This window comes from Puma concolor, chromosome B1 (genome assembly GCF_028749965.1).
Source record: "Puma concolor isolate L17-30 chromosome B1, mPumCon1.1.hap2, whole genome shotgun sequence".
Taxonomy (NCBI): domain Eukaryota; kingdom Metazoa; phylum Chordata; class Mammalia; order Carnivora; family Felidae; genus Puma; species Puma concolor.
Genome location: NC_141670.1, coordinates 131,274,383 through 131,301,404, shown reverse-complemented (window position 1 = coordinate 131,301,404; position 27,022 = coordinate 131,274,383). Strand labels below are relative to the sequence as shown.

Here is a 27,022-nt window from a genome sequence, read left to right as displayed (position 1 = left end):
CTCTACAAAAGGGGGAGCCTGGATGGCTCAGTCGGTTATACCTCCGACTCTTGATTTCAGCTCAAGTCATAATCTCAGGTTCATGTGTTCAAGTCTCTCGTCTGTCAGTACAAAGCCTGCTTGGGATTCTCTCTCTCCTTCTCTCTGCCTCTCCTCCATTCTACTCTCTGTCTCTCTAAATAAATAAATAAATAAATAAATAAATAAATAAATTCTCTGCAAAAGTTATTATTAAGATAAAAATGCAACTTGTAGACTGGGAGAAAGTATTTGAAAATATTTGTCTGTTAAAGTATTTATATCCAAAGTATACCAAAAATTAAGACTCAATAATAAGAGAACAAAGAATCCAGCTGAAAAATGGTCACAAGATTTGAAGACACTTTGTTAAAGAAGATACACTGATATCAAGTAAGCATATGAAAAGGCAGTCAACATCATTTGATATTAGGGGGATGAAAATTAAACAAAATGGCAAACTTCTGTGTACCTGTTAGAATGGCTAAGTTCCAAAACTTGATAATAAATATTGCTGACAAAGATATGGAGGTTAACAATTCTGAAAAACACTATATATGTATGCTTGCATTAGATAATTAAGTAAATGGATGGTTAATGATGAAAGCCAGGATTCTCACTAGTGGAATAGGAGGTTAAGGTAAGAAAAGGGGGTTCTAGAATGATCCATATTATAATGGGTTAGAGTTGGGGACTGATTTCATCGCTAGCTAGATAGGTTACTATATACACATGTATTTACTTGTTTTGTCAGCAAAGAAGAGGATCTCTTAGAAGTGGCAACACTCCACAAGTAACCCCAGAGCACAGTTCTTAGTTTCTAACACCATTCTCCAGTAAAAGGAAGCAGTATTCCTGGATGAAGTAGCTGATTCTAGGACTGAGGCAGGAACTGTACAAGAGGAGCCTGGAACAATTGTATTGTAGCACCAGAAGAAAGGACATGCTCAGAAAACAACAAGACAAAGTCACACACATAAATGGAAGTGTGTCAAAAGGGCACAGTAGCCAACTGAAAGCACTCGCCATGGCAGTCCTGGACCAATAAATATCCATAAATAAAAAAAATAAACAAACAAATACGGTGACATTTCCATGCAGAAGAATTCCAAATATTTTATAGAACTATCCTCCTCAAAGTAGGTAGAAAATGATACCCTCACCTTAAGTTTAAATGTGGGTTGTAATATTTACTTCAAAGAGTGCAGGTTAGAAAAGACTAACTTTCCAGTGGAGAAACTGGAAAACAGTATCTCAGCCAGGAGATCAAGGTCAGCATCCACAGTAAGTTATATTTTATAGTGTGGAAACTTGGTTGTGATGTGAGATTGGCACGTCACTTCTGGTTTTTCTCCAGAAAAACCATAATCTCAGTCTAATCATGAAAACAACATTACCTGAATCCCAACTAAGATACAATGCACAGCATACCTAAGTAGTACTCCTCAAAACTATCAAAGTAATTAAAAAACAAGGAATATCTGAGAAACTGCCACAGCCAAAGAGAAGACTAAGCAGACATGATGACTCTATGAAATGTGGTATCCTGGATGAGATCACAGAACAACAACAGCAAAAAGATATTAGGTAGAAAGTAAAGAAGAATAAAGTATGGACTTTAGTTCATAATAATGTATCAATACTAGCTTATTAATTGTTATAAATAAACTATACTAAAGTAAGATGTTAGTAATAGGGTGCGGGGTATATGGGGGCTCTGTACTATCTTCATGGCTCTTTTGTAAAGCTAAAACTATCCTAAGATAAAAATTTCTTTAAAAATCATAATGTTTAATGAACATGGAAATATTTCCTTATCTATTGCTGGACTCTAGGATATATATACTCTATATGTACTCTAGGATAGATGCTTTTTGTATTAGAGCCACTTATGATTTCAGGGTTCTCCTTTGCCCTTATGATTACCCTGTAGAATTATTTTATTTTATTATTTTATTTTTTATTTTTTAACCCTGTAGAATTTTAAAAGCTGTATTGAATTTAAGTATAGTTTAAAACATGTAAAGTAAGTAGAAACTCTCTTTAAAACTTTTGTATAAATCTAAAACTATTCTAAAAATGTTTATCTTAATTCATGGTTGTACTTTTATATTTTTTCCAAATTTGCGAAACTTGAGTTGGTTGACATTTTAAGCCATTTCCATGATTTAGGTGTCACATGTTTTGGAAGACTATGACAGTACTATTACTGTAGCCAGGAAAAGAAAGTGTCTTTTCCTTTCCTCTTTTTCTCATGGAGGGGGGTTATAGAATTTGTGGCTAAAAAAAGAAAATATATTCCACTTTAATCTTAGAAAGCCTGAAAGTACAAAAGCTGGCAAAACCCCCGAGATGGAAGACTCACTTTCTGTGACCATTTCTTGAAGGTTGGCTTTTTAGGTCATTTGGCCTATAATATTGTCTCCCTTTCTGTCTCTAAAGGTATCAACTTAATTATATTTCACATTTAACAGTGTAATAATACTGAGCAGATGGGTCAGAATATTCTAGGTTTTCTGTTCCAGGCTTTTACTTACGTTGTTCCTTCAGTCTGGAAGTCTCTTCTTTTCATCTTTTGCCAGAAGGTCTTTCCTGAGTTCTAAGGTTATACATTTTTTTCTGCTGTCTTGGTAGTTTCCATATAATCAACATTCATTAAGTAAAGCAAATTACGTATTGAGCTTCTCCTGGGTATCAGATACTCAGTATGCTGGGTTCATGGCTTCTTAGCAGCTACTGTCAGCTCCTTGAAGCTGGAAAACATGTCCTATTAATACGAACTCTTAGGACTTGGCAGAGTTCTTGGTATATAGTATGTGTTCTGGAAAAAAAATATATATTTATATGGTTTTGAATGCAGACCAGTTCTCTCAGAATGCAAGGTTTTCAAAAGTGAAACTTTTTTCAGGGATTTACTCATTTTTATGACTACATGACACATAATTTTCTCTCAGACTATGATTTTCCCTAAACTACTCATTTTCAATAGTGTCCCATTTCTGCTTCTGAAGGCCCAGGAGATGAATTTGCTTCACATGATAGCAAAATAAAATGGTTGCCCAAACCTTTCACATATTGAGAATTAATCTGCAATTTCTTCCACCATATTTTCAGGTGGCTTGAGAAAATAAATGGAAACCCTTCCCTCCTTTTATTAAGTAGGCTGGATTTTCTATTTCTTAAAGGTGGTTTACAACAGAAGTCACCCTATGTTTGACTGTTTGGAGCACTTCTAATATGTATGTGTGTGTGTAGGTGTCTGTGTATGTGTTTATTACTATATGCTCAGCAGAGTTTAAACAAAACCACGAAATAAAATAAAAATGTATTTATTATTTTCTTAATATTTCCAATTTAATTTTACAGATATTATATTTGTGTTTGAGGGATTGAGAAATGATTAGGCAAGTAAGAATGTTTCATTCATTTGAATTCTTTAAAATTGAGAAGTATGTTTTAGGGATACATGTAAATTTAAAAGCAATTCTTGATGTTGTGTTGTCTGGCTTTGCAAAAGGTTACTTCCAATATATGGCAGATATGGCAGTCTAGACATTGCTCACATCCCAGACATGTAAATGATACTGTTTTTCTTGTTCAATCCTCAATATATCTTCTAAAGTGATACAATTGAGCTTGAAGAAGTTAAAAAAAAGACAATATAAACTGATATTGGGTGAATGATATTAAAATTCTTAGTTACTTTTCCTCCCAAATCTCCAGCAATTCTAGGTCATTGTGGTTAAAGGGAGGGAAAAAAAAAAAAAAAGAATTATCAAGTGAAGTATCTGCAGATTTCTCCAAAATTACATTTATAATTGGAAAAAACAAATAAAAATGTATAATATCTCAATAGCAATAACCATGGTAACATGTATAGAAAAGTAGCTATGGAACAATATTGATAGATTTGCTCCTTAAATTTTCCCAACAAACCTATGAAGTAGGCATACCCATTATCTTCATAGTAGGAGAGAGAACACTGAAGTAAAGAGAGTTTGTCAAAGTCAAATAGCTAAAATTATGAAGGCAAAATTCCATCTTGGAAGTCTCATCCAAGGTTGGACATTATGCTTCAAGAGAAAAAGAACTCTGTTATGAATTTTGTAATTTTAAGATAAATATTACCCAATGTTTAGTATATCATTACATAATCTACTTATTATGTCCTGTGCCTATACATTTGTGGGTTCTCACATAAATGTTTAGTAATATTTGAAATTAGTGATTAAGTTCTATTATTTACTTCCAGCCTGTTCATACATAAGTTTCTTAGTCATGAGAAATGTAATTTTTTAGAATTTTCCAATTAGTTAACAACATACAGTGTAGCCTTGGCTTCAGGAGTAGAACACAGTGATGCATCTCTTAACATCCCCTTATCTCTTAACTTTCTCTCATCCCAGAAGATCCCTTAATACACATCACCCACTTAACCCCTCCCCCACCTCCCCTCCAGCAACTCTCAGTTTGTTCTCTTTATTTAAGAGCCTCTTATGGTTTGCCTCCCTCTCTGTTTTTATCTTATCTCAGTCATATTTGTTCATTTACTTAAAATTATGGAATATCATATAAATGAATAATATGGTCACACATACAACATAATACTCAAACATAGACATAATTTCAATTGTAACTTATCACTCAGTAGTTGCTATCAATTTAGGTCTTCTTTCTGATTTGCTTTCCTATTAATGACAATATAATTTTCAAGTCATCGAGGTCCACCTTCACAATTATCTTTGACTGCATCTTTTTTTTTTTTTGCTACCAAATCAAACCAATCACAGAATTTATCAATTCTATCTTCTGAATTTTACGTATGTATACATTTTCCTTCTTCCACTCTTAAATTTCAGGTCCTTACACCTGCAGCTCATTTCACTTTCCCTCTCAGCCTCACCTTCCCTTGCTTTTTATGCATACTTTGCTCTTCAGCCAAATAATACCTCAATTCCTAAACATTCCCCTTATTTTTCACTATCCTGGCTTAGTTCATGCCAAACTATCCCCTTGTCATTTCTTTTTCTTACCATTCTTTTCTCAAATCCTACTCATCCTTCAAGATTTGCTTAAATTACATTTTACAAAAACACAAAAATGAAACTTTGCTTTATAAGAAGGACAGTAATTAGCCATTCTTAATCTGCTGTTAACTCTTCAGTTAGATAAGCTTTTCTCTAAATAATCCTATAGGGATCATTTTCTCATTTCATTGAGTTCTCTTCTCTTTCCTCACTATCCTACTTAACAGAAAAACACTTATCACTTCCTTACACATTATATATTTGATAGTATTTATTGCCTTTCTCCTCTTACTAGAATCTACAATAGATCCATGGGCACAAAAACTTTTTTCTGTTTAATGCTGAAATCCCAATCCTCCCAAACTGTACCTGGCATAGAGTAGCACAGAAAATGTGTGTTGAGTACATCAATGTCCAGTCACAAATAGTATCCTTTTTTATTACCTTCTGATAGCACTTCATATATCTTAGCTGTATTAATGTTATTTTTGCCATTTTGTTATTTTTTGTTAATGTTTTTTATACTAGGTTAAAAGAGGGGATTTTCATAATTTATTCTGTGCCTCTCATAGAGTATGACATGTAGCAGGCACACTCTGGGAATTTCAATATGTTTTCTCTAAATGAATTTATCACAAGCAAATATTTATAATGATTACTTTAAGATTATGCAGTATTAAAGATTTACTGATTTATATTTTTAAGTGTTCATTTTGTCCATTAATCTTAAATACAAAGAAAACAAGTTAACATAGAGCTATTCTCATGTCATGGCAGTGATTAATAAATAGACGTGTGATTTGAGTTTAATAAAGTCCAAATTTCCTATATGACCCTGCATAAAGGCATGTAAGAGTGGATGGATATTTTTAAAACTCTTGTAAAAATACCAGAAAATGTATTGTCTTCAAAATGCTGTAGGTCAAGCATTCCCAAAATATTTTTAAATGTATTTCTATTTTCAAATAATTGCAACATTTGATTGGAAGTAGCATATCATAGGATCTTTAAAACCAAGACACATTACTAAGTAATAAGAATAAAATTTTAATTTATACTTACCTATTGAATTTTATGGAATTTTTTTAAACTTCAAGGCAGAAATATAAAATAAGCAGTAATATCAATGTTGATATGAACAAGGCTTCTAGAATGTTAATGTTTACGTTAATAAGTACTCTAGAAGTACTCTGGCACAGTCTGGAACCAGAAATGTTCTACCATTTACTTTTCTGCCTCAGTTTCTTCACATGGAACAAAAAGAAATATAAAAATACTGAACTCAGAGATCTTTTATGACCATATAATGTGTTTGCATATGTAAAGAACTTACAACATGAGAATAATGTAATGTCACAGGACATTACTCACATGACAGACCTACGTGTCTGCTAACATTATCATTATTGAGGGGATGTCACAGTTGAAAATGAATTTTCCGGGGCGCCTGGGTGGCTCAGTCGGTTAAGTGTCCAACTTCGGCTCAGGTCATGATCTCACGGTTCGTGAGTTCAAGCCCCGCGTCGGGCTCTGTGCTGATGGCTCAGAGCCTGGAGCCTGTTTCAGATTCTGTGTCTCCCTCTCTCTCTGACCCTCCCCCGTTCATGCTCTGTCTCTGTCTCAAAAATAAATAAACGTTAAAAAAATTTAATAAAATAAAATAAAATAAAGAAAATGAGTTTTCCAAAGTTCAAGTGTCTAAACATTAGTCAGCAGAATGATAAACTCTTTTTAGTACTTTCAGATTCATCACTCATAAAGAAGACAGACTCACAAAAAAATGAGCTCATGAGATTGATACATAGATTCAGAATATCTAATTTATCCAAATAAATTTATCTAATTTATTCAGTAAGAATGCTAACTATACTAGAGAAGCAGATAAAGTATCCAACCTTGTCTCCATGTGGGTGGCACAAAGGAAGCCAAATTATGATCAAAATGGCTTAGTGAGCATGTGAATTAAGGAAGGAATCAGTCGTTTGATTTTGATGTTAGGTGGCATTATGCTAAAGAATGAGCCTTTCAGGCAGTATTCTTAGAACTAAACATCTTTTCCCTGGGAGAATTTCATATCTACCCCCATTCTATGTTCCTGGGCTATACAATGTCCCTTCTTGCTCACAAAATTTTTAGTACAGTCAATCATGATGTACTCCTAAAAGCCCAGAAATACCTTGAGACCTTTCAATATTTCAGCCTAAGAGGGAAATCTTATTTGGCTCTAAGTTCTTATGCAGGAAAAAAAAAAAAAAAAAAAAAAAAACCATTACTGCAGCTCCAAATACAACACCATTTACTATGGATAATGCAATGAAAGACATCATTGCTAAAACATACAACAAAAGGGCACCTGGGTGGCACAGTCAGTTGAGTGTCTAACTCTTGATTATGTCTCAGGTCATGATCTCACTCACAGATTTGTGAGTTCAATCCCCACATTGGGCTCTGTGCTGACTTTGCGGATCCTGCTTGGAATTCTCTCTCTTTCCCTCTCTCTCTGCAGCTCCCCTGCTCACCCAAGGTCTCTCTCCCACTCAAAATAAATAAATGAACATTTATTTTAAAAATACAACAAAAAAGAAGTATTGGTATATGCTTAGGAATATTATGTTAGAGAAAACAATCTTTTATTAGCTTTTATTTTATTCTAATTAATTTTGACATGTCTCAAAATAGTCCAGTGGTGCAGTGGAATTAACAGAAGACACAACCAAATATTTGTTTCATTAAAAAACAAAACAAAACAACTCATGCAGGTATTAATCCTAAGCTTTTTTAACATCAAACTGAGCCTGACATGAAAAGTGCTTTTTAATATTTATGGTTCAGCTTGCCTACTCTGTTTGAATTATGTGGATTCAATAAGTTTGAATGCACTCATGCCTGCACAGACACATGTAGACACACGCACACATTCCTGCACAACTTGAATCTTATTCTTTAAAAAAATTTTAATGCTTATTTATTTTTGAGAAAGTGAGAGAAAGTTCTGAATAGAATTGTTCACCTTAGTATTAAGTACCCACTGTGGGAAATGCAAATATTTCTTCTACATGGACTGCAAATGTGCCAAGAGACCACAAGTAAAATATTTAGTGCTAACTTTAAGATGGAAATGTCTTCCTTTTGAGCCATAACTTCACTCTGAGAAATATTTCTGGGAAGAAAAGATTTATTTTAATATTTCTGCATTTAAGTGATGGCTGTTCACGATTAACGGTTTTGCTTTAGTAAGGCATCGTTTTCCAAAAGAAAAAGAGGAAAGAAATAGGTAAGATTATGGGTGGGAAGTGAGACATGACGTCTACTATGTTTTAAACTACATAAATGTGTATTTTCACCATATTTTACACTGGGCAAATTCCAGGTTTTTTTAAATTAATTTTACTGTAATAAATGTTAGTAATTCAAAATTTGTGATCATTTGGAGTCAGCTGAATAGAAATATAATTTTTCACAATGTGAAAGACAAAGGAATACCATACACAAAATTGTAATGCACTAAAGACTGCTTAAGATAATCCTTTTTAAATTTTTAGATAGCTAATATTTTATGTGCAGTAAGCTGACATAAATCATAATTTAAAACAGTTGTTTTGTCAGCAATTTCCTGGCTCTAACCTTGAGACAGGACATCATCTCCTTGGGAGAGGATGTCAACTCTTTTCCAATGCTATGCTTCCTGGTTTAAGCAAACTCCCTTCTGCTTGGCAAATGAAAATACATTATAGAGAGGGAAAGAACATGAGCATGGGAGGGACAGAGAGAGAGAGAGGCAGAGAGAGAAGAATCCCAAGTAGGCTCCGTGCTGTCAACCTGGAGCCTGACATGGGGCTTGATCCAACTATAGTGAGATCATGACCTGAGCTGAAATCAAGAGTCTGATGCTTAACTGACTTGAGCTACCCAGGTACCCCTCACTAGTTTCATAGATAGCAATGTTTGACTGATTGTCATAACAATCCTGTGACACAAAATAGGTATTATAATGCTTGTGTTTAAGGTGAGGCTGTTGAGGCTCAAGGAAATTATTTCATATCACACAATTTGTTGTAGATCTAAGTGATTGACCTCCAACTTTATCCTTGACTACTTAGTATATGTCAGGCCCTGTGCTAATATGCATAAACAACTTCATGGTGCTTATTTATATAGTTCTTACTAAAACCAGATATTACTCTAAGTGCTTTACAAACGGAGTTCATTTAGTCAATGTATAGGTGAGAAAATGACACAGCGAGAGGTTAAGTTGTCTAGGATCACCAGTGTATTGAAAGGTAGTGCCAGGGCAAGAATCCATGTCTCCTTTATTACATTAGTGTATTTATTGTCTATAAAACAGAACCTGAGTGCTATTACCCAAAATGGTTTTAAATACTCAAAACAGGATGCACATGAAATCTAAATTAAATTTGCTACAAAACAAGTGTACATTGTAAATGAGAAACTGGTTTGGAAAAGTAAAGAAAAAACTTTCTAAAGGAAATTTTAAAAATTAAACTATGAGGGTAATTGAAAAAATAAAACAGTGTGATTAAAAATAGTCTAGATAAAAGCAATACTCAAAAGCATCATTGTGGAAGTAAAATACTACATATTAATGTTATCTTAAAGATACATATTGAAGGGACTTGGTGATTTCATTGGCATATTCCTTTGTTTAAAAACAGAAACATTAGTTTCATGATTTTGTTTTAATTAAATCTTTTGTACTGAAATGAAATGGGATGCATATTTGTTCTCAAAGCATTTATGTGAGTTTTCTGACATTTATTTTCCTTGTAGTCCTCAAAGAAGCTGTGATATTCATGAAATAATATGAGCTCATACAAACATGATCACGACCTTGGCATTACAAAAGGGTTTGTTCAACTTAAAAGCGCTTGGGAAAGGAAGCAGTTGCACGATTAAAAACAAAGAACAAGGATAGTTGAGCTTTCAGATATGTTTATACTTTCATGTATATAATTTGCCAAATTCACAAGGGCACAAACTTCAAAGTTAATTCAGTTTACAGTAAGGACTAAGTTCTAGAGTTGCTGTGGATGTATAGTCGAGTGCCTACAACCTCAGACCCTATACACGGTCTATTTAATCACCTTAGCGAGCTTACACTTTCACTTTAAAATAACAGCACACTGAGTAAGCTTGAAAAGTGTGAAAAACAGGCAGTAGACAACCTTGGAGAAAAAGAGGGCAATAATTATCTCACAGCCTAACACACTATTCTTGCTATTAATCACCACCACCCCAGTATAAACCTTCACACGTGAGCTTGGGAGAAAAAAAATATAGTTCTTCCTACCTCACTGGAATTAATCATACAAGTAGTAACTACTAATTGTGTAGATTTTGTGATAGATCTTACATTAATCCTCTCAACCTTTCCATAAGGGGATAACTGCTAATATCTCACTGTGTGAGAGGAACCAACTAAGTCTTGGAGTGATGAGTTTGCAGAGATAAGACTCCACTTTTTGATTCCAAACATGTGCTCTAAACTATTATACTATGGAAATGGGTCCCTTGTTAAAAACCAATGTTCAAAACTGTTATTTTTGTTCATGGTCCCATTTCATGGTTCATGATTTAAGTCATTTTATGGCATTGTCAATTTTACTAAATGTTAGAATCAATTACCTGGGAAGGTTTAAAAATTCCCCATTCCTGTGTCCACACCTCATTATCAGTTAAATCACAATCACTGGAGATGGTACTCAGGCATACATATTATTTTTTTAATTTTCCAGATGATTCAAAATATAGAGAGGCTGGAGATCTGGTGTTTTAGATACCTTGCTCCCTACCGTTAGTGTTTACACAGTCTTTACATCACATCAACATAGTTATCTAGTCTCTATCCAAACATTTCTGTTGATAGCTTTGACTGTCAACAAAATTCTTAGGTTAACTCAAAATCTGTCACTCACTCTTCCATCCTTTGGTCCTAGTCCTGCCTCACTGGGATAATACAACTTTTTATCTGTTAATAGTCCCCTGAATTTTCTTTTATACAGGATAACCTTTTTCTTTCTTTTAACTGCTGTCTTATGGAATGATTCCAAATCTTCTCATTTATCTCTAGGATAAACTAGTTATCAGTATGACATCTTGGAAAGAACTTGGATTCTGGAGTCAGAATACCTTTAGCTTACATTCCATATCTGCTACTAATTAGTCTTGTAAACTTGAACAAGTTATTGAATTTTCTCAGCTTCCCCTTTGCCACAAATAATGCTACCTCATGTAACTTTTATGAATATAAAATGAGTTATATAGAGTAGGAGTAAAACTATCAGAAGCTCTAAGCACCGAAAATTGTAGTGTCTTATCACGGCCCACTTCACTCCCCACATAAATAATTCAAATGAAAATAACACTAACTCAGACAGTAAGAACAAAGGAACCCGATTAAGTTCTAGTTTTTTTTTTTTTTTCTCCTCTGGTGGCTATGTTGATTTTTTAAATTATTAAACAGCAAGTGTACAATTTGTTACATGCATATGCTCATTTATTTGTACCTTTATTTCGCTGGTGTTCCAAAGATATGCTTAGCCAGTCCTGAATAATGTAATGTTGAAATGCTTAAAGATGGCTCTGCTTGGTAGACTTGAGAGGAGGGCAGACATGCATGACTTTTAAGTATGTCATTTTATCTCTTCTACAAACTCCAATTTTATGATTTGTAAAATGAAGATTATGTTTGCCTTGGAGGATTATTGTGAAGATTATGAACATCACAGAGGATTAAAATAAATGATGTATAAAAAGTACTTCTAAGTGGTCAAAAACGGTAAATATGGTATAGTGGGGTAAGAACTTGGGCTCTGATGCTGAGCTATTTAGGTTCAAATCTTAGCTTAGAGTTTGCTGACTCTGAAAACTTGGGAAAATTATGTAATATCTGGGTCTCAGTTTCATTTTGGAAAATGGTAATAAAAATGCCACATAATAAATAAGGTTGCTATGAGTTTTGAATAATTAATGTTCTTAATATGCTTATTTCAAAATAAGGTCTGAATTTGTGTAAACTATTATTATTAAAATAATGTTTTGTATTAGACATGAACATTTCTGGCACTTGGTAGGCATTGAAGGTAGAGTGGCATAATTTGCTTTTATTTACTTGAACACATTACTGACATATAGAATAGTACCTGCACGTTGTAGATACTCAATGAATATATGCTGAAGAATGAATGAATTAATTTGGTATAGCTGAGATATATAGAAAGTATATGTATAGATATATAGATATATAGAAAGTATATGTATACTTAGTGTAGAAAGTATAGTATAGAAAGAGATTATAACTATACAACTGTCTTTGTTGTAAGTACAGATTCATAATTCTAATTAGTGTATTAAAAATAGATTTGTATTTCATTCTCTCCAAATGACCTAAATTCCAATTATATTTTAAAAATTTTAAATTAGAAAGCTCTTTCCTTATCTTTTATGACTTTCTAGCCATTTTTATGGTATTCTTAATGTGCCTATTAGGACAATACTATAAGAAAAACTTTCAAAAAACTCACCATTATGTAACAGTATGATCTTAAATTTCAATCCCCGTGATTCAAACTTGAGACTCTCATTGCCTGAAAAAACTTATGGAACTACTTAATTTCTCAGTTTAGCTCACCTTAGTATAGACTGAATCCCTTGACCTTCAAACTCATCCTCTCTAGCAATTATTTTTTTTTTCTAGCAACTATTAACACTTAACACCTTTTCCAGGTCATTTAAGCACTCTGGGCCTTAGCATCATCATCTGTTAAATGAGAATAATGTTACCAAGCTCATGAAGATTTTTTTATAGAAACAAATGAAGTGGCATATGTGAAACTATCCTGAAATATACAATAAAATACATGTATGACACATATATCTATATCTATATATGTATCTATATCATCTATATCTATATCTGTATATCATCCATCATCTGTATCTGTATCTATGTGTGTGTGTGTGTATGTGTGTGTGTGTGTGTGTGTGTGTGTGTGTGTGTGTATTTGACTGTGAGACAGGTAGAGAGAGATAGAATTAAATTTCCTGCTTGCTCAAGCATACTCTAGACAAAAGGCAATCCAAGTAGCTATACCTAAAGTTCAGAGATTTGCCTCAATGATTTGAGTGAGCATTCTAACACTGACTATTTTAGAATGCTTATTTTTCTGGAAATATAACTAGTATGGGAATAAAGTATTTGCATTCTCTAGTTGGAATACTTCAGAAGAGGTTAATTTTAATTATGATATTCTGCACTTAAATTTTTATTGTCTATTGCCAAATTTTAAAATTCAAGTTTATTCATTTTGTCTAAGATCTAAAAGTATTGATTTTCCTAAATATATATCACTTGAAAATTATGTTACAAAATTAGTACCTAGACTGCAAACTATTTCAGAGGATGCTATTCTGTAAAACAACTGACCCACATTGTTATAGTTGATATCCTAGTGCACATATATGACAGAGTCCCTTAGCTATCTAACTTTGATTCTACTTTTCTACTTTGTAAGCCAAGATGTCATTAGATATATGTCAAAGTGGTGCTAAATATTAGACATTAGAAGATTAAAAAACTAGTATCTATATGAAGAAATAGAAAACTTGGAATAGTTTAGTCTGAAAATCAAAGTTTGATAGAAAAACAATGATAATGATCATTAAAATTAGAACACCTTTTAAAATAAATAAATACTGGAAAAATCCTTCTGATTCCATTCTAGGAGTTTCTAAAAATAAAAGCTACTTTTTTTTCTTTACCTTAATATATATATAAAATAGGGACATAATGATAGATTTTTTAAAAGTCTGTACTATTTGTCAAAATGAAAGGACTACTGGAGATCCCTTCCAACTTGATCCATTTCACAAGAAGGTTGGTTATTCCAGTATAGACTATATTTTTACCTTTAAAAATGTGGACAAATGAAGGAAACAGGGAAATAATTATACTACCATATACCAAAACCATAATTATGCTTCCTGCTGACTTTTAACAAACCACCAGGATGAAAAACTAATGATGGGTGAGCAAGAGAGTGTCTGGTAATTTTCCTAAAGCACATTTATATTGCATTTTATAATGTCTTCCTCAGGAGAGCACAAATTATTTTTTATTAACAAAGAACTATAAGGAAAAAGCGCTGCTCTCTTTGTGGGTATTTTTTTTTTTGAGAGTTTAAATGTTGCCTACAGTTTTATCATTTTAATAACATAACAGAAAAAGTTACTTGCACAATAAATAAACTGTATTATAGTTAACATTGTGTAGTTTGTAATCTTTCTAGTTTCTAGTATTTTAAAGGTATAGAAACATTTCTCAATAATAAGTGGCTTTGTCTTACTCTTTATCTAAAATCATTCTAAACTAGCTTATCCTTTAATAAATGGAACATTTTCTGGAAAGAATTATCCAACTGTTCTCTCATGATTAAAGTTTCCTTTATTTTTTGTTTTAAAAAGCATAATCCTCAATATTTTCTCCATGAAACACTCCAACACTGCAATTGTGAGATCTATATTTTATAAAACATAGTAGACTTTTAAAATTTTATATTACTATTGTTAGATTTGGAGAATACTGAAAACAATTTTAACTAGTTTAATCACTGTTCATAGAAGTGACTGCTGAGAGTAACTTCTCATGAATGGGGGGGGTGTGAATTCTCAAATCAAAACACATTATACTAAAATATTACAAGAGGAATATAACACTTATCTGAATGCATATATGGCTAATAAGTGTAATTCTAATATTCTTTATCTACATTTAATCTTTCTGTTGCTTGGCTAAAAAGACTTAAAATTAACTTTAAGTGTGTGAACTGATATTTCTTGATTTCAATCTTACTAAACCATAAGAAAGAAATATCAACTGTAACTTATTAACATTTCCTTTGAGATCTCAGTAGAATTTTCAACAGCCACTGACTTCCAGCTTTTCACTCATGAGAAAAATGAGAGGCTAACCTGACCTGTCAAATACTAAAATCCAATTTTGGTTTTTAAATTATCTTTGGAATTTGGATTAATTTAGACCTTTTTCAGTAAAAGTAAATTATAATCTGGTGACTATTTTATTGACTATGAAAACAATTGAATTGAAAATTAGACTATTGAATAAACTATGACTTACATGATCATTAACTATCGTATATTGCTGTATACAAAAACCCACTGGGGCACCTGGGTGTTTCAGTGGATTAAGTGTCCAACTTCAGCTCAGGTCATGATCTCATGGTTGTTGGGTTTGAGCCCCGCGATGGGCTCTGTGCTGACAGCTCAGAGCCTGGAGCCTGCTTCAGATTCTGTGTATCCCTCTCTCTCTCTGCTGTCCCTCCCTCCCCACTCACGCTCTGTCTCTCTCTCTCTCAAAAATAAATAAAAACATGAAAAAAAAACATTAATATACCAACACAAGGATCTGAAGTACAGTGAATTAGGGAAATTTTCTAGATACATGAAGATTATTTTATGTATGTCAAAAATTAATTTTTATAGCACATGCTTCTGTCAAACTTTCTACCAATCATTAAAAATAGCCAATGAACATAATTCAACATTCATTTGATCACTCGGATCATAAGAGGACACCACAACCTACACATTGAATTAATTCAAATGCCCATTCCCTCTGGAAAGCCTTGATGCTGATGGTGATAGGCATTATTCACATTGTCTGGCTTGCTACTTTTCCTTGACTTCTTTGCCCCTATACCTGTTTAATTTCATTGTTATTATTATCTTAAATATTATTTTTATTAGGTGAATGAGTTAATTATTAGGTAAACAGAGCAATAGGCATTTGAAAAGAATGAACAAAACTAAGCTGAATGTTTCAGAATGTCTTGAAAACCCTGAATATTTTGGAAGAAATGAGTAAATCCATAGGAAAAAAATCAACATTAATATTGCTTTGCAAAGAACTTTAAGCTCTAAAGCCACTTTAAATTAAAGTGTCATTTGCAGAGGATGCACTACTGTGTGATCAGGCAAGAAAGAAGGAGTAACATGCGGAAGACCCTTTCACTCAAGGGAAAGACCTTGGTCCTACGTCAAAACATGGTTAAATGAATGAACTTCTGTGTGTTTTAGGTTAAAATAAAATGTTTAGTGTGGAGATACATTTTTGTAGAATTCTTGGATTCAGAGATTTTCTCTGGTAGCTGATCAACTGGTCCTTATTTTGCAAATGAAAGGGCATTGATTTATTGTCTTTTATTATATGTTGTACCCTGAAGAAGATTATGTTCCTCGGCTGTGGAATAGGCTATGATACAATATCGTCCTTACTACTTAGAGACCATTGTACTTTCAGGTCCACATTTCTCTCATGCTTCTGAATATTTTGCATGTCTGATTCCAGATAACTGGAATACTACTCTACCTTCAATATACACACTTGGATATAGTTCAGATTTGCCAATCAAGACATAAACTTTACAGAATTATCTCCTCTTCCCTGTGTCCCACAATCTACTTATTTTTCCATCTTCTGGTTTTATTTTCTTTTTCCTTTTCTTTTCTTTCTTTTTTTTTTTTTTTAAGGCCAGTCTGAGTGTTATTTGGGAAAGTGATAGATTTAAAAGTGATAAGCTTGTAGCAAACCTGAGGGTTAAGTACAGTTTTCTGAATTCTGCCATCATTGGGGAAGCATTAAAGGGTGTTTTTTTTTTTTCCTTTTAATGTCTATTTATTTATTTTGAGAGAGAGAGACAGAGACAGAGACAGAGAGTGCATGAATGGGAGAGAGAGAATCTGAAGCAGGCTCCATGATGTTAACGCAGGGCCAGATGCGGAGCTCAGCTCATCTCAGGACCATTAGATTATGACCTCAGCGGAAACCAATAATCAGAGGCTTAACCAACTAAGCCACCCAGATGCTCTGCACGAAAGTTTTTTAATAGGTATTTGTATATGTCAAGTGTATGCTTTCAAATGATGAAATCAATCTCTTATGTCTTTGCTTTTCATTATGTATTTTAGTCCTCTTTTTCTCTTTTTTCTGTAAAAAGTTATGTAGTTTATCATAATGAATACCTCTCTGTCAAATAACAAAAAAAAAAAAAAAAAGTTTAAAGAGAATGTTTATCTCTATCTCTACAAAAAAAATGTTATAAATAGCCTGTCCTCAGTTTTAACTTATTTCCCCACATCTGTAGCGTGAAGAGTACTGACATTTAAAAGGTTTTAATTTCTATTGATAATAAATGAGCACACTGCCAGAGAAGACTAAAATAATTAGAGGGACGTTATGTCAAGTCTTTTAGGCCGTCATATTCACACACAGTGCATGCTGCTTCTTATTGTTGCAAATGTCAACTTTCTTCTTGGTAAGGGTCTTTTGGGACATGGTTCACTCCATTTCAAAGTCATATAATAAAAGGAAAGGGCTTAGGGCAATATTTAAGCAATGAAAGAAACATAGGACATTTATGACTAGCTGGGAGGAACTGATTGCCTTTGGCGGTGCCTTGGGAAATCCCTAGGAAATACAGTAAGTTGGTGATTACTATTGTAAGTTAAAATGATATAAAGCATGCAGAGGAATTTGTGTTTTCCTTATGGGTGATACTATATTTCATATTCTCAGTGTACTTTGAAAGTTCATACTTACCTCTTATGTTTCTTACTGAAGTACTAGCAGGAGATATATTATTGAAAATTGCAGATAAATTACTTTCAAGAGGGTCAATTTAAGAAAAGAAAAAAAATAATTTAAAGCAAAGTTTATGTAAGAAAACTTATATGTTTTCATATACATACCTCAATTAGATCTCATAAAACTAGTCATGTTTTAAAGTTAATGATAGCAAAGTTTGTATTGCAAATGTTTGTTAAATATGTATGGTGAATTTATTACACGTGGGTACTATGGTAAATACTGTTAGAGGTAGGTAAAAAAGAAGGGCATACATTTAATTTTCTCAAAGAATTTTCACTGTGATTATTTCCTGAATAGAAATAGAAATGTTTAGATCCGGTTGCATTATTTGGAGGCTGTCAGAATGTGATTCGTTATTACCATACAGATGTTCATTTCTGAGTTTCTACCAGGTTGTTGAGAAAATAAAGGAAAGTATCTCACAAATCGCTGTAATTTTTTTCTTTTATTCATTAAAAAAAACAACACTTTTCTTTCTTCTCTTTCTGGCAGCTAAATATCTAACACCAAATCTTACTTGTTTGTCTCAATTTTACTGCACTACCTTCAAATTAAAAACATGGCAGAATTATTCTTGAAATGAGGTCTGAAATGCTAATAGTAGATATTAAGCCTGATTATCACTATTTTTGGTCATGTAAAGATAACAAACTGGGTACAAAAAGTGCAATCTATTTAAAGGCACTTTCATCTTGCAAGTTCTGTGCACTGCCTGGTTTGATTAATGAGAAAGTAACTCTATCACTTGAGTCATCCAGGGTGGTAGATCAAGGGCATGCCTCGGGCAGCTCAATGATCCAAGGAAGATTTTAAAATAGATAATACTTTAATATGTTCAATTTGGGTGTTTTAATAAAGGTTTAAATATCAAAGCAAGAATCTAAGTAAGCCCAAAACTAATAAGGTTGTTTCTTATATAATTTAGGTGTCTAAAATTCATACACCTGAATAGTTTCCAATTTCAAGGAATTGCCAAGTATTTTATAACCTACATATTTCGTGAACTATTGACCCATCTCTGTTAATTAGTCCTTGAGGACAGTTCTGAGTGGTATATATAAACTTAAAGGTTTACCCTTATAAGTTTAAATAGAAATTAATTAATTAGCTAATTAATTTAGCTTAAATAGAAGGAATGTAAAAATACTGATATTTATCAGACATATCTTGTCATCATTTAAAATCATATTATTTCAGCATTTAGAATGGTTATATCAATTAAATCCTACTATTTCCATATATACATACTGTGATGGGACAAAGGTCAATTTTTCTTTTATTTGTAATTATTCTAGAAGTTGAACATTCTTCTTCAAATGCTAAATCTTAAATCTACTTCCTTGAATAACTAATTGTTTCTTAAACCATTTCTTTATGAATAGAACTTTAATTTTATGAGGACCTAAGAAAAGGCAATGGAAATTCTAATTTTCTAAAAATTTCACTTACTTGGTTTCTAATTACATTATCTTTAATAATTGTATAGCTCTTTAATCTCTTATCTGCAATTCTGAGAACCAAAACAAAAAAAAAAAAAAAAAAAAAAAAAACAAAACAAAAAAAAACAAGAACAAGCAAATAAAGTTCCTTGAAAACCCAAAGATTTTCTATGACTTATTTGGTAACCAAACCTGACCTGATCTAAATTAACAAGAAGCTACTTATAATTTCTTTAAATCACAGTGGGATTATCATATTTTTGCTGCAGAAATATTAATATCTTTGATTACTCTAGCCCTAGAGTTAGCTAGAGGTGTTACTTTGCAAATTCTAAATAATACTGGATTCTGAAAAACACTTGGCCCAACGCTTTTCGATAAAGGGTTATTTAAGAATTTTTTTATATTCATATTTCCATTCTATGTCTGTCACTGTTTTGCTTTTTGGTGTGTGTGCCTGGAGCTAGTGAATAAGTTCTAAATTCTTATTCAATTGTAACTGAGATACTACTTTAACATTTTTCACAAGTAAGAATGGTGTTAGCTCTTACCCCAAACAGAATGTACATTCCTCTTTTCTATCTCTGGATTGTGGAGTACACCTACAATCTGTTTTTTCTTAAATGCTTCCAGAGGAGTAGGAAGATATTAAGGAAGTTTATCATTTTTTTTGGTGCTCTTTAAGGTATTTATTTATTGCCTTTTTTTCATGGGATTCTAGTTTTCATATTTTTTTCCTTGTTGCAGAATCTTGTGCTTATTTCAGTTCTTATTTATAACTAAGATGGTTTATAATGAGAACCAGCATACTCACATAATCCAGAGAATAGCCTCTACTGGAAATGTGGAAAAAATATGATATCATATAGAGATAATGTGCTTCAGTGAATTTTGTCACTTCTAATATAGCAATACATATAAAATAAGCACATGATGTGCTATAAACTACTGTAAAAATATTAAATAGGTGTAATGATATCCATGAACTACCCTGTCTGTATAGTAAAAAAAAAATACAGAAGAGAAGTATTTCTCTGCTGAATTTAATAAGCTCCTGCATTTAATGTGAATGCTGGCTTGTTCTTTACCAAGCATTGGATGAATAAGTTCAATATTTCGATTTTGACATTTTATTGCCTTTAATTATTGTTAATTATTGCTTTAATTTATAGTCTCAAATTAGGGATGGAATTTTAAATCAATCCTTTAGAGAGAAAATGAGTTAGAAAGAAAATTATGTGGATGAACTGGAGAATCTAGGCTTAAGTCATCATGTTTCCCTAAATATTTCTCTTCCTGGTTCTACATTATATATCCTAAGCAATCTTCTTAAGCCCAATAAGTTTTTAACAATGCATAGTTTTCTTATGGTGCTTTCTGATGATTCATTATTCCAAACCAAATATTACTTTAAAAAATACTAATATTTACTCTCCTTTTTTCTTAACTGATACATATATATTAGTTTATAAAGTCAAGGTCCAACAAAATGAAAACTTTGGAAATGAACTATCTTAGGTTTATCATTTTGGCTATATTTAGTCTTTTTGCTGACATTTGATGGCATTTTTACTTATAAAAGATGCTATAGAGGTCCATCCACTTTGGAAGGCAGTTTGAAAGTTTCTTACAAAATTAAGTATGCACTTACTATACAATTCGGTAATGGCCCTCATTGATATTAACCCAACTGAGTTGCAAACTTGTGTCCATACATAAATCTGCACACAGACGTTTGTAATAGTTTTCTTCATAATTTCCCAAACTGAGAAGTAACCAAGATGATCTTTAACAACTGAATGGATAAATAAAACTGTGGTACATCCAGACAATGGAATATTTTTCAGTACTAAAAGGAAATGAACCATCAAGCCTTGAAAAGACATAAAGAAACCTTAAATGCATATTACTGAATGAAAGAAGCCAATCTGAAAATGCTGTATACTGAATGACTCTAACTATTTAATATTCTGGGAAAGGCAAAATTATGAGTATAAAAACCAGTGGTTGTTAAGGGTGAAGGTTGGGGGGTGGGAATAGGTGGAGGATTTTTAGGACAGTGAAACTACTCTGTATAATACTATAATGGTAGATACATGTCATGCATTTGTCCAAACCCACTGAATTCAATGAAACAAATAGAGCAAATCCTTAGGTAAACTATGGATTTTAGGTGATAGAAATATGTCAGTGTAGGTTTATCAATTGTAATAAACGTACCACTCTGGGTTGGGGGGAGGGGGTATTGATAATTGGGGGAGGCTATCCATATGTAGGAGCAATGGGTAAAGAAATAACTTATAAGATAAATTTCCTCATAAGTATACCTTTATAGGAACCAAGCCCATAATACTAGTGTTTACTATGCTAATTAGAAGGAAAATTCATTAAAGCCAACAACAGGGATTATTTTGTGGATCTCTCATTTTAATTATTTAACTAGCCTTTAAAAAGTGAATAGCTGTTGGGGCGCCTGGGTGGCTCAGTCGGTTGGGCGGCCGACTTGGCTCAGGTCATGATCTCGCGCTCCGTGAGTTCGAGCCCCGCGTCAGGCTCTGTGCTGACAGCTCAGACCCTGGAGCCTGTTTCAGATTCTGTGTCTCCCTCTCTCTGACCCTCCCCCATTCATGCTCTGTCTCTCTCTCTATCTCAAAAATAAATAAACGTTAAAAAAAAAAATTAAAAAAAAGTGAATAGCTCTTTAAACTGATTCTAAACTGAATCTAAAGTTATTTAATCATTCTAAAGAGGGTTTTGTTATTAGCAAAAACTGGAATACTAAACAAAAGTAAACAATTGTAACTATATCAGGGACTATTGTGGAAACCAAATGAGATAATGCTTTTCACATGCTAAGCATGGGAGCTTCAGACAATAAATGTTCAATAAATATTAATTTACCTTTTTCAAATTTTCTTGTCTTTTCTAAGTTATTATATTTAGAATGAACTATTGACTTTCACAGAGGTCTATATTTACCTAATACTTAAAAACTTCTCCTTGAGTATACTATAATGTAATTTTGTGACAGAGATCAGTGTCAGAAATAAAAATAATTAATTTGAATTACAATCTGTGTTTGTGCAGAGCGTTGTCAACTGGAAGAATATAGCAAGTATTCAGCATGTGGTTGTCTTAACGTAGGTGTCCATCATACACCATTAATATCTTTATTTAATAACTTTCTCCTTCCATTTGATTATGCTGTTTTTCAGTGATTAACTTTTATTGATACACAGATGAGGGCCATTTTATTGAGGTCATTAGTTTTATTTTGTATGGTATTTGAGGTAGAAAAAGAAAAGAGCAAGTACTAGTACACTGCTTAGTTTAAGACTTTGAGAAAATGTTTGCATCAGCTAAGGAATTGGTGCAAGGGAACCTACTTTTTAAGGAGGCCACTTCATAAATATCATGTGTGTTCTACTTTTCACAAAACTCTCTGTCAAATTTAAATGTTCCCATCTTTTGCTGTAATTTTTATTTTATCTTCTTATTTTGGTGCATTACATATATTTTTCTTAATTTCCTCCATGTATTATCTTAATATATATACCTCCAAATACAGTAACTCAAAAGCCTTATTGAATAAAAGTATTTTAAATCATATTTATTTTGTATTTCTTTTCATATTCTTTATTCATTCCTCCACCATTTTCTATTGTTACCAATGATTAGTTGCTCCAAAAAAAAAAAAAAATGTGTTTTATTTACAGGGCACAGCTTATGGAAGTGCTCCTGTACCTTCTCGCAGGCAATTATGTGAGTCTCTTAAATTCAGCTCTGTGTTGTAACCATGGCTATGTGTTCCTGTGCTGTAGCATGGCATGCTGAGACCAAGTGCCCTATGGTCAATATGCAATCCCCAATGTTGTATATTACCTACAATGTGTTTGTAGCAAACGGTTGGTTCCCTTTGCCTCTTCCTTATCTGTTTGTCATTATCCAGCCCATTTAAGAAAACCGCATTGCGATGTGGCCAAGTGTGTTGAAGCTTCAGTAATGACTCAAAGTCTGCGGCAAATATAGAAGAGGCTCTTAAGTTTATTTTCAGTGCAACCGTGATAGCAACAGTGATAGTACTTTCTGTGTCAAATGAATCAGTAAGGTTTCTTAAATCCTAACTTCTTTTTACATACTTGTTCCCAGAGCTCTTATATCATACACAGCTGTGTTTTTGCCACACAGCTAATGAGACCTCTTTCCTTGAAGTGGAAATCCATTGAAATAAATCCTGTTTCTAGTGAATTTAAAGAAAACTTGACTTTCTAACCACTTTAGTTTATTTCCAAGTCATCATATTTAGAAAAATTGAAAATAGTCTATAAATTTTTAGATAGAAATCCCGGATTTTACAACCTTGCTCAGCTGTATTTATAAATATATGCACCTTGGCAGAGAGTCAGATATTTGCACTTCAGCTCAGGAGATTTCTGTGACAGCTTGTCTGCTTTAACATGAACTTTTTTCAGTGAGAGATGTATATGTAAATTTAATATGTAGAATCTCCAAAGTGCCATCAGACTTTGAGAAAGAGCTATTTTCATTGCCCATTTCCATTCATGTCTTTCCTCTTTTTCCACACATCAGAAAATCATGGCTGTTTACCACCTTTTATAGACTGCTGCAGCAATAAACCACGTGATTCTAAGTATGTGGAGCAATAAATAGCAAATAGGTCCATCTTAATGTGATTTTGAAGGTGATTCAAAGCCACAGTACTGTGTTTATAATGCTTTTCTTCCCTATCGGCAGAAGAAACATACAATTTGATCACATTCACTGAGGAGGATCTGTGAATCAATTACAAAATTGCAGCACTTTGCATCATTATAAAACTGCTCAAACAACAATCAAAATATGCACTTTATTATCTCACATTTCATGAAAGACTTTTGAATTTCTGAATTATTATGAATAAGGTTGTGGCAGAAAGATTTGCTATAATGAATAGAAGATTGAATTTAGATATTGCATTGAAGATAGAAGAATATCTATTGTTAGGGAAATAGAGGAGGTATTGTTACTAGAAACTTTTGGAAATGTGAGTTCATTATAAGTGTTCTGAAAATAATTATGAGTAGGAAAATAAAGAATATGGAAGTATAATAAAAAATTTGGATTAATCTTAATTCTCACTTTCACAGAATCAAAGTGCATAGGAAAATAATATTAAATATTTGAGATTTCAAATAATTTGTTCTGGTTAAATAACAGTTAATGCTATTAAAAACAGAATGAAAAACAAAATGATGCATGGTTTGTCTAAGTAAGAGAATCTAAAGTTGAAGTGTATTCTGTGCCTCAATATATAAACCAATATGGATATTACCCTCCTAAACATGTGGTCTTGGAAATAGTAAGCTTAATGAATTTGGATAATTATGAATTATCACATTTCCTTTTGGTCATGTTAAGTCTTAGGATCTCTGAGTTACGTATTAGTGGAGACTTAAGTATTTGTAATTGTGGTGCTTATCAAAGATATTATATTGAAAGAGCGAATGTTTTATTCTACATATGAATGTCAGAATATTGATTTTAAATATCTCTATTCCTGCCTTGTTCCCTAAAATCAATGTGAATTTTAAGATTTTAAGATATGTGGATATCTTACAGTTGGCTACTCACTCTAGTATTTTACATTAGTGACTATGTCAGAAGTGGTGACTAACACTTTCTCTAGGTTACAATTAACTAAAGTTTCATTCTTTCTTTTTTTTTTCTTTTTTTTTTTTATATTTAGTATCCAGGACTTCTTTGTTCTATAGCTGCCACTTTATTTTGAAATATATCCAGTTTCACAATTTCCTTTGGTGATAACCCGAAACAGAATCTAGCAACACAGAGGGATTGCTTACATGATGAGGTAATTAGAAAGACTATGAATATATAATGAGAGAATTTACATCTCCATCTCCCTAAGCATGATGTGGCTTTTAATTATCAAGCCCACTCCAATATGCCTGTATTTGCTACTAACAATTGATCAAAGTTAAATTGAAAGTAATATAGTCTTAGTTAATACTTTTCACTTTCAGAGAAACGCTTGTGGAATGATTAACTTGGGGAACTGGAAGTCTTGAAAATTTATTTGAATGTAAACAGTACAGTTTTTGTTAAATACTAAAAGGATAGATCATCTATTCAAATGATGTTGACTTCTTAATTTCAAACTGGTTTCTGGTTTAAAAATCTATAATCAATTTAGTGAGTAAAGGGTTATCTTATGCTTGTAAGACCAACTCTATATTTGTGTGAGTTGAGATTTATAATATTTGAAAAAAATTTTGCAAAGATCTGACCCATACAGTATTATCTCAACACTGCAAAATATAGGAACTGATTCACATAGGTTATTATTTTCTATTGTATGCTATACTAAATACTATCAGTGTTCTAAATTACACAGCATACACTTTTTTTTTTTAAATATGAAATTTATTGTCAAATTGGTTTCCATACAACACCCAGTGCTCATCCCAACAGGTGCCCTCCTCAATGTCCATCACCCACTTTCCCCCCTTCTCACCCCCCATCAGCCTCAGTTTATTCTCAGTTTTTAGGAGTCCCTTATGGTTTGTCTCCGTCCCTCTCTGTAACTTTTTTTCCCCTTCCCCTCCCTCATGGTCTTCTGTTAAGTTTCTCGGGATCCACATAACAGTGAAAACATATGGTATCTGTCTTTCTCTGTATGACTTACTTCACTTAGCATAACACTATCCAGTTCCATCCACGTTGCTACAAAAGGCCATATTTCATTCTTTTTCATTTCCAAGTAGTATTCCATTGTATAGATAAACTACAACTTCTTTATCCATTTGTCAACTGATGGACATTTAGGCTCTTTCCATATTTTGGCTGTTGTTGAAAGTGCTGCTATAAACATTGGGGTACAAGTGCCCCTAGCACAGCATACACTTCTAACAGGAATGTGTCTTACCTTTTTTCAAAGGAATATCCTAAAATTTCATAAACCAGCTCTAAAATTTAATAAACCATAAATATATTTTTTGTAGAAAAATTGTGAACATCGTATTGCAAAATGCATGCAACAGTTCAAAAATTTTTTGGTTAAAATAATTAAATGTAAATGTTTTTCTTTCATTTCATAGCATGGCTTTATTATTTCTCAACTTATAAAAAGGAGTATCAAATATTTATATGCAATCTATTCAGAGGTATTTACCTAATTTAGTTAAGTCATCTCCAGATAGTTGAAAGTCAACTTAATTGAAATGGCTACACATGATAATAATATTACCTACCTATTCAGAATCAGATAGAAGTTGCCTTTATAATACAAATAGAACTAAACCGTATGTTTACAACATACACTTTTTTTTTTACTGTTTGATAAATAGGTAGAGAATTAGCCTAAAAATAAAGGGAAACAATTTAGCTACATATAATTGAAAGACTAAATGTTTCCATAGGACTTTTCACATTGTACTTCAATCTATCCTTGAAAATACAAAAGTATTCTATGAGACAGCAATCGTTGTTATTCAGTTTATCAAAAAAAAAGTACACGTTCAGTTTTTCAAAGTATGTTTCCTTCTCATTTGCTTTAGCTTACTTAACCTAATTTTCAATCATTTCTTTTTTTGCTTTGCTTTTAGAGCTGAAAAGTGATTTTTAAGTTCCAAATGATTTCATCAGCAAGTGATGAAAAACAACAAATTAAGAGGAAAGGCAGGAGAGCAAACTATAATGACATTAATCTTAAAGTCAGAAAGAAGGTTTTTTTTTTTTAATTTTTTATTCAACGTTTATTTATTTTGGGGACAGAGAGAGACAGAGCATGAACGGGGGAGGGGCAGAGAGAGAGAGGGAGACACAGAATCGGAAACAGG

At 32.5% G+C, this 27,022-nt stretch overlaps 1 protein-coding gene across 6 annotated transcripts in view; it reads left to right on the top strand.

Annotated features, from left to right (window-relative positions):
* The window catches only part of CCSER1 (coiled-coil serine rich protein 1), a 1,329,329-nt gene that overhangs the window by 1,004,473 nt on the left and 297,834 nt on the right, over positions 1-27,022 (top strand). The window contains exon 11 of one of the 6 annotated variants that reach the window (XR_015250351.1): positions 22,883-26,908. The exons of 4 other annotated variants lie outside the window; for them this stretch is intronic. Coding sequence is in view for 1 of the 2 variants with exons in the window: in XM_086704582.1 (XP_086560708.1) it covers positions 22,883-22,928 (46 nt within the window). In the remaining variant the exon portion in view is untranslated. The remainder of the gene's footprint in view (positions 1-22,882; positions 26,909-27,022) is intronic. One more of the 6 variants, XM_086704582.1, reaches the window with a different exon arrangement.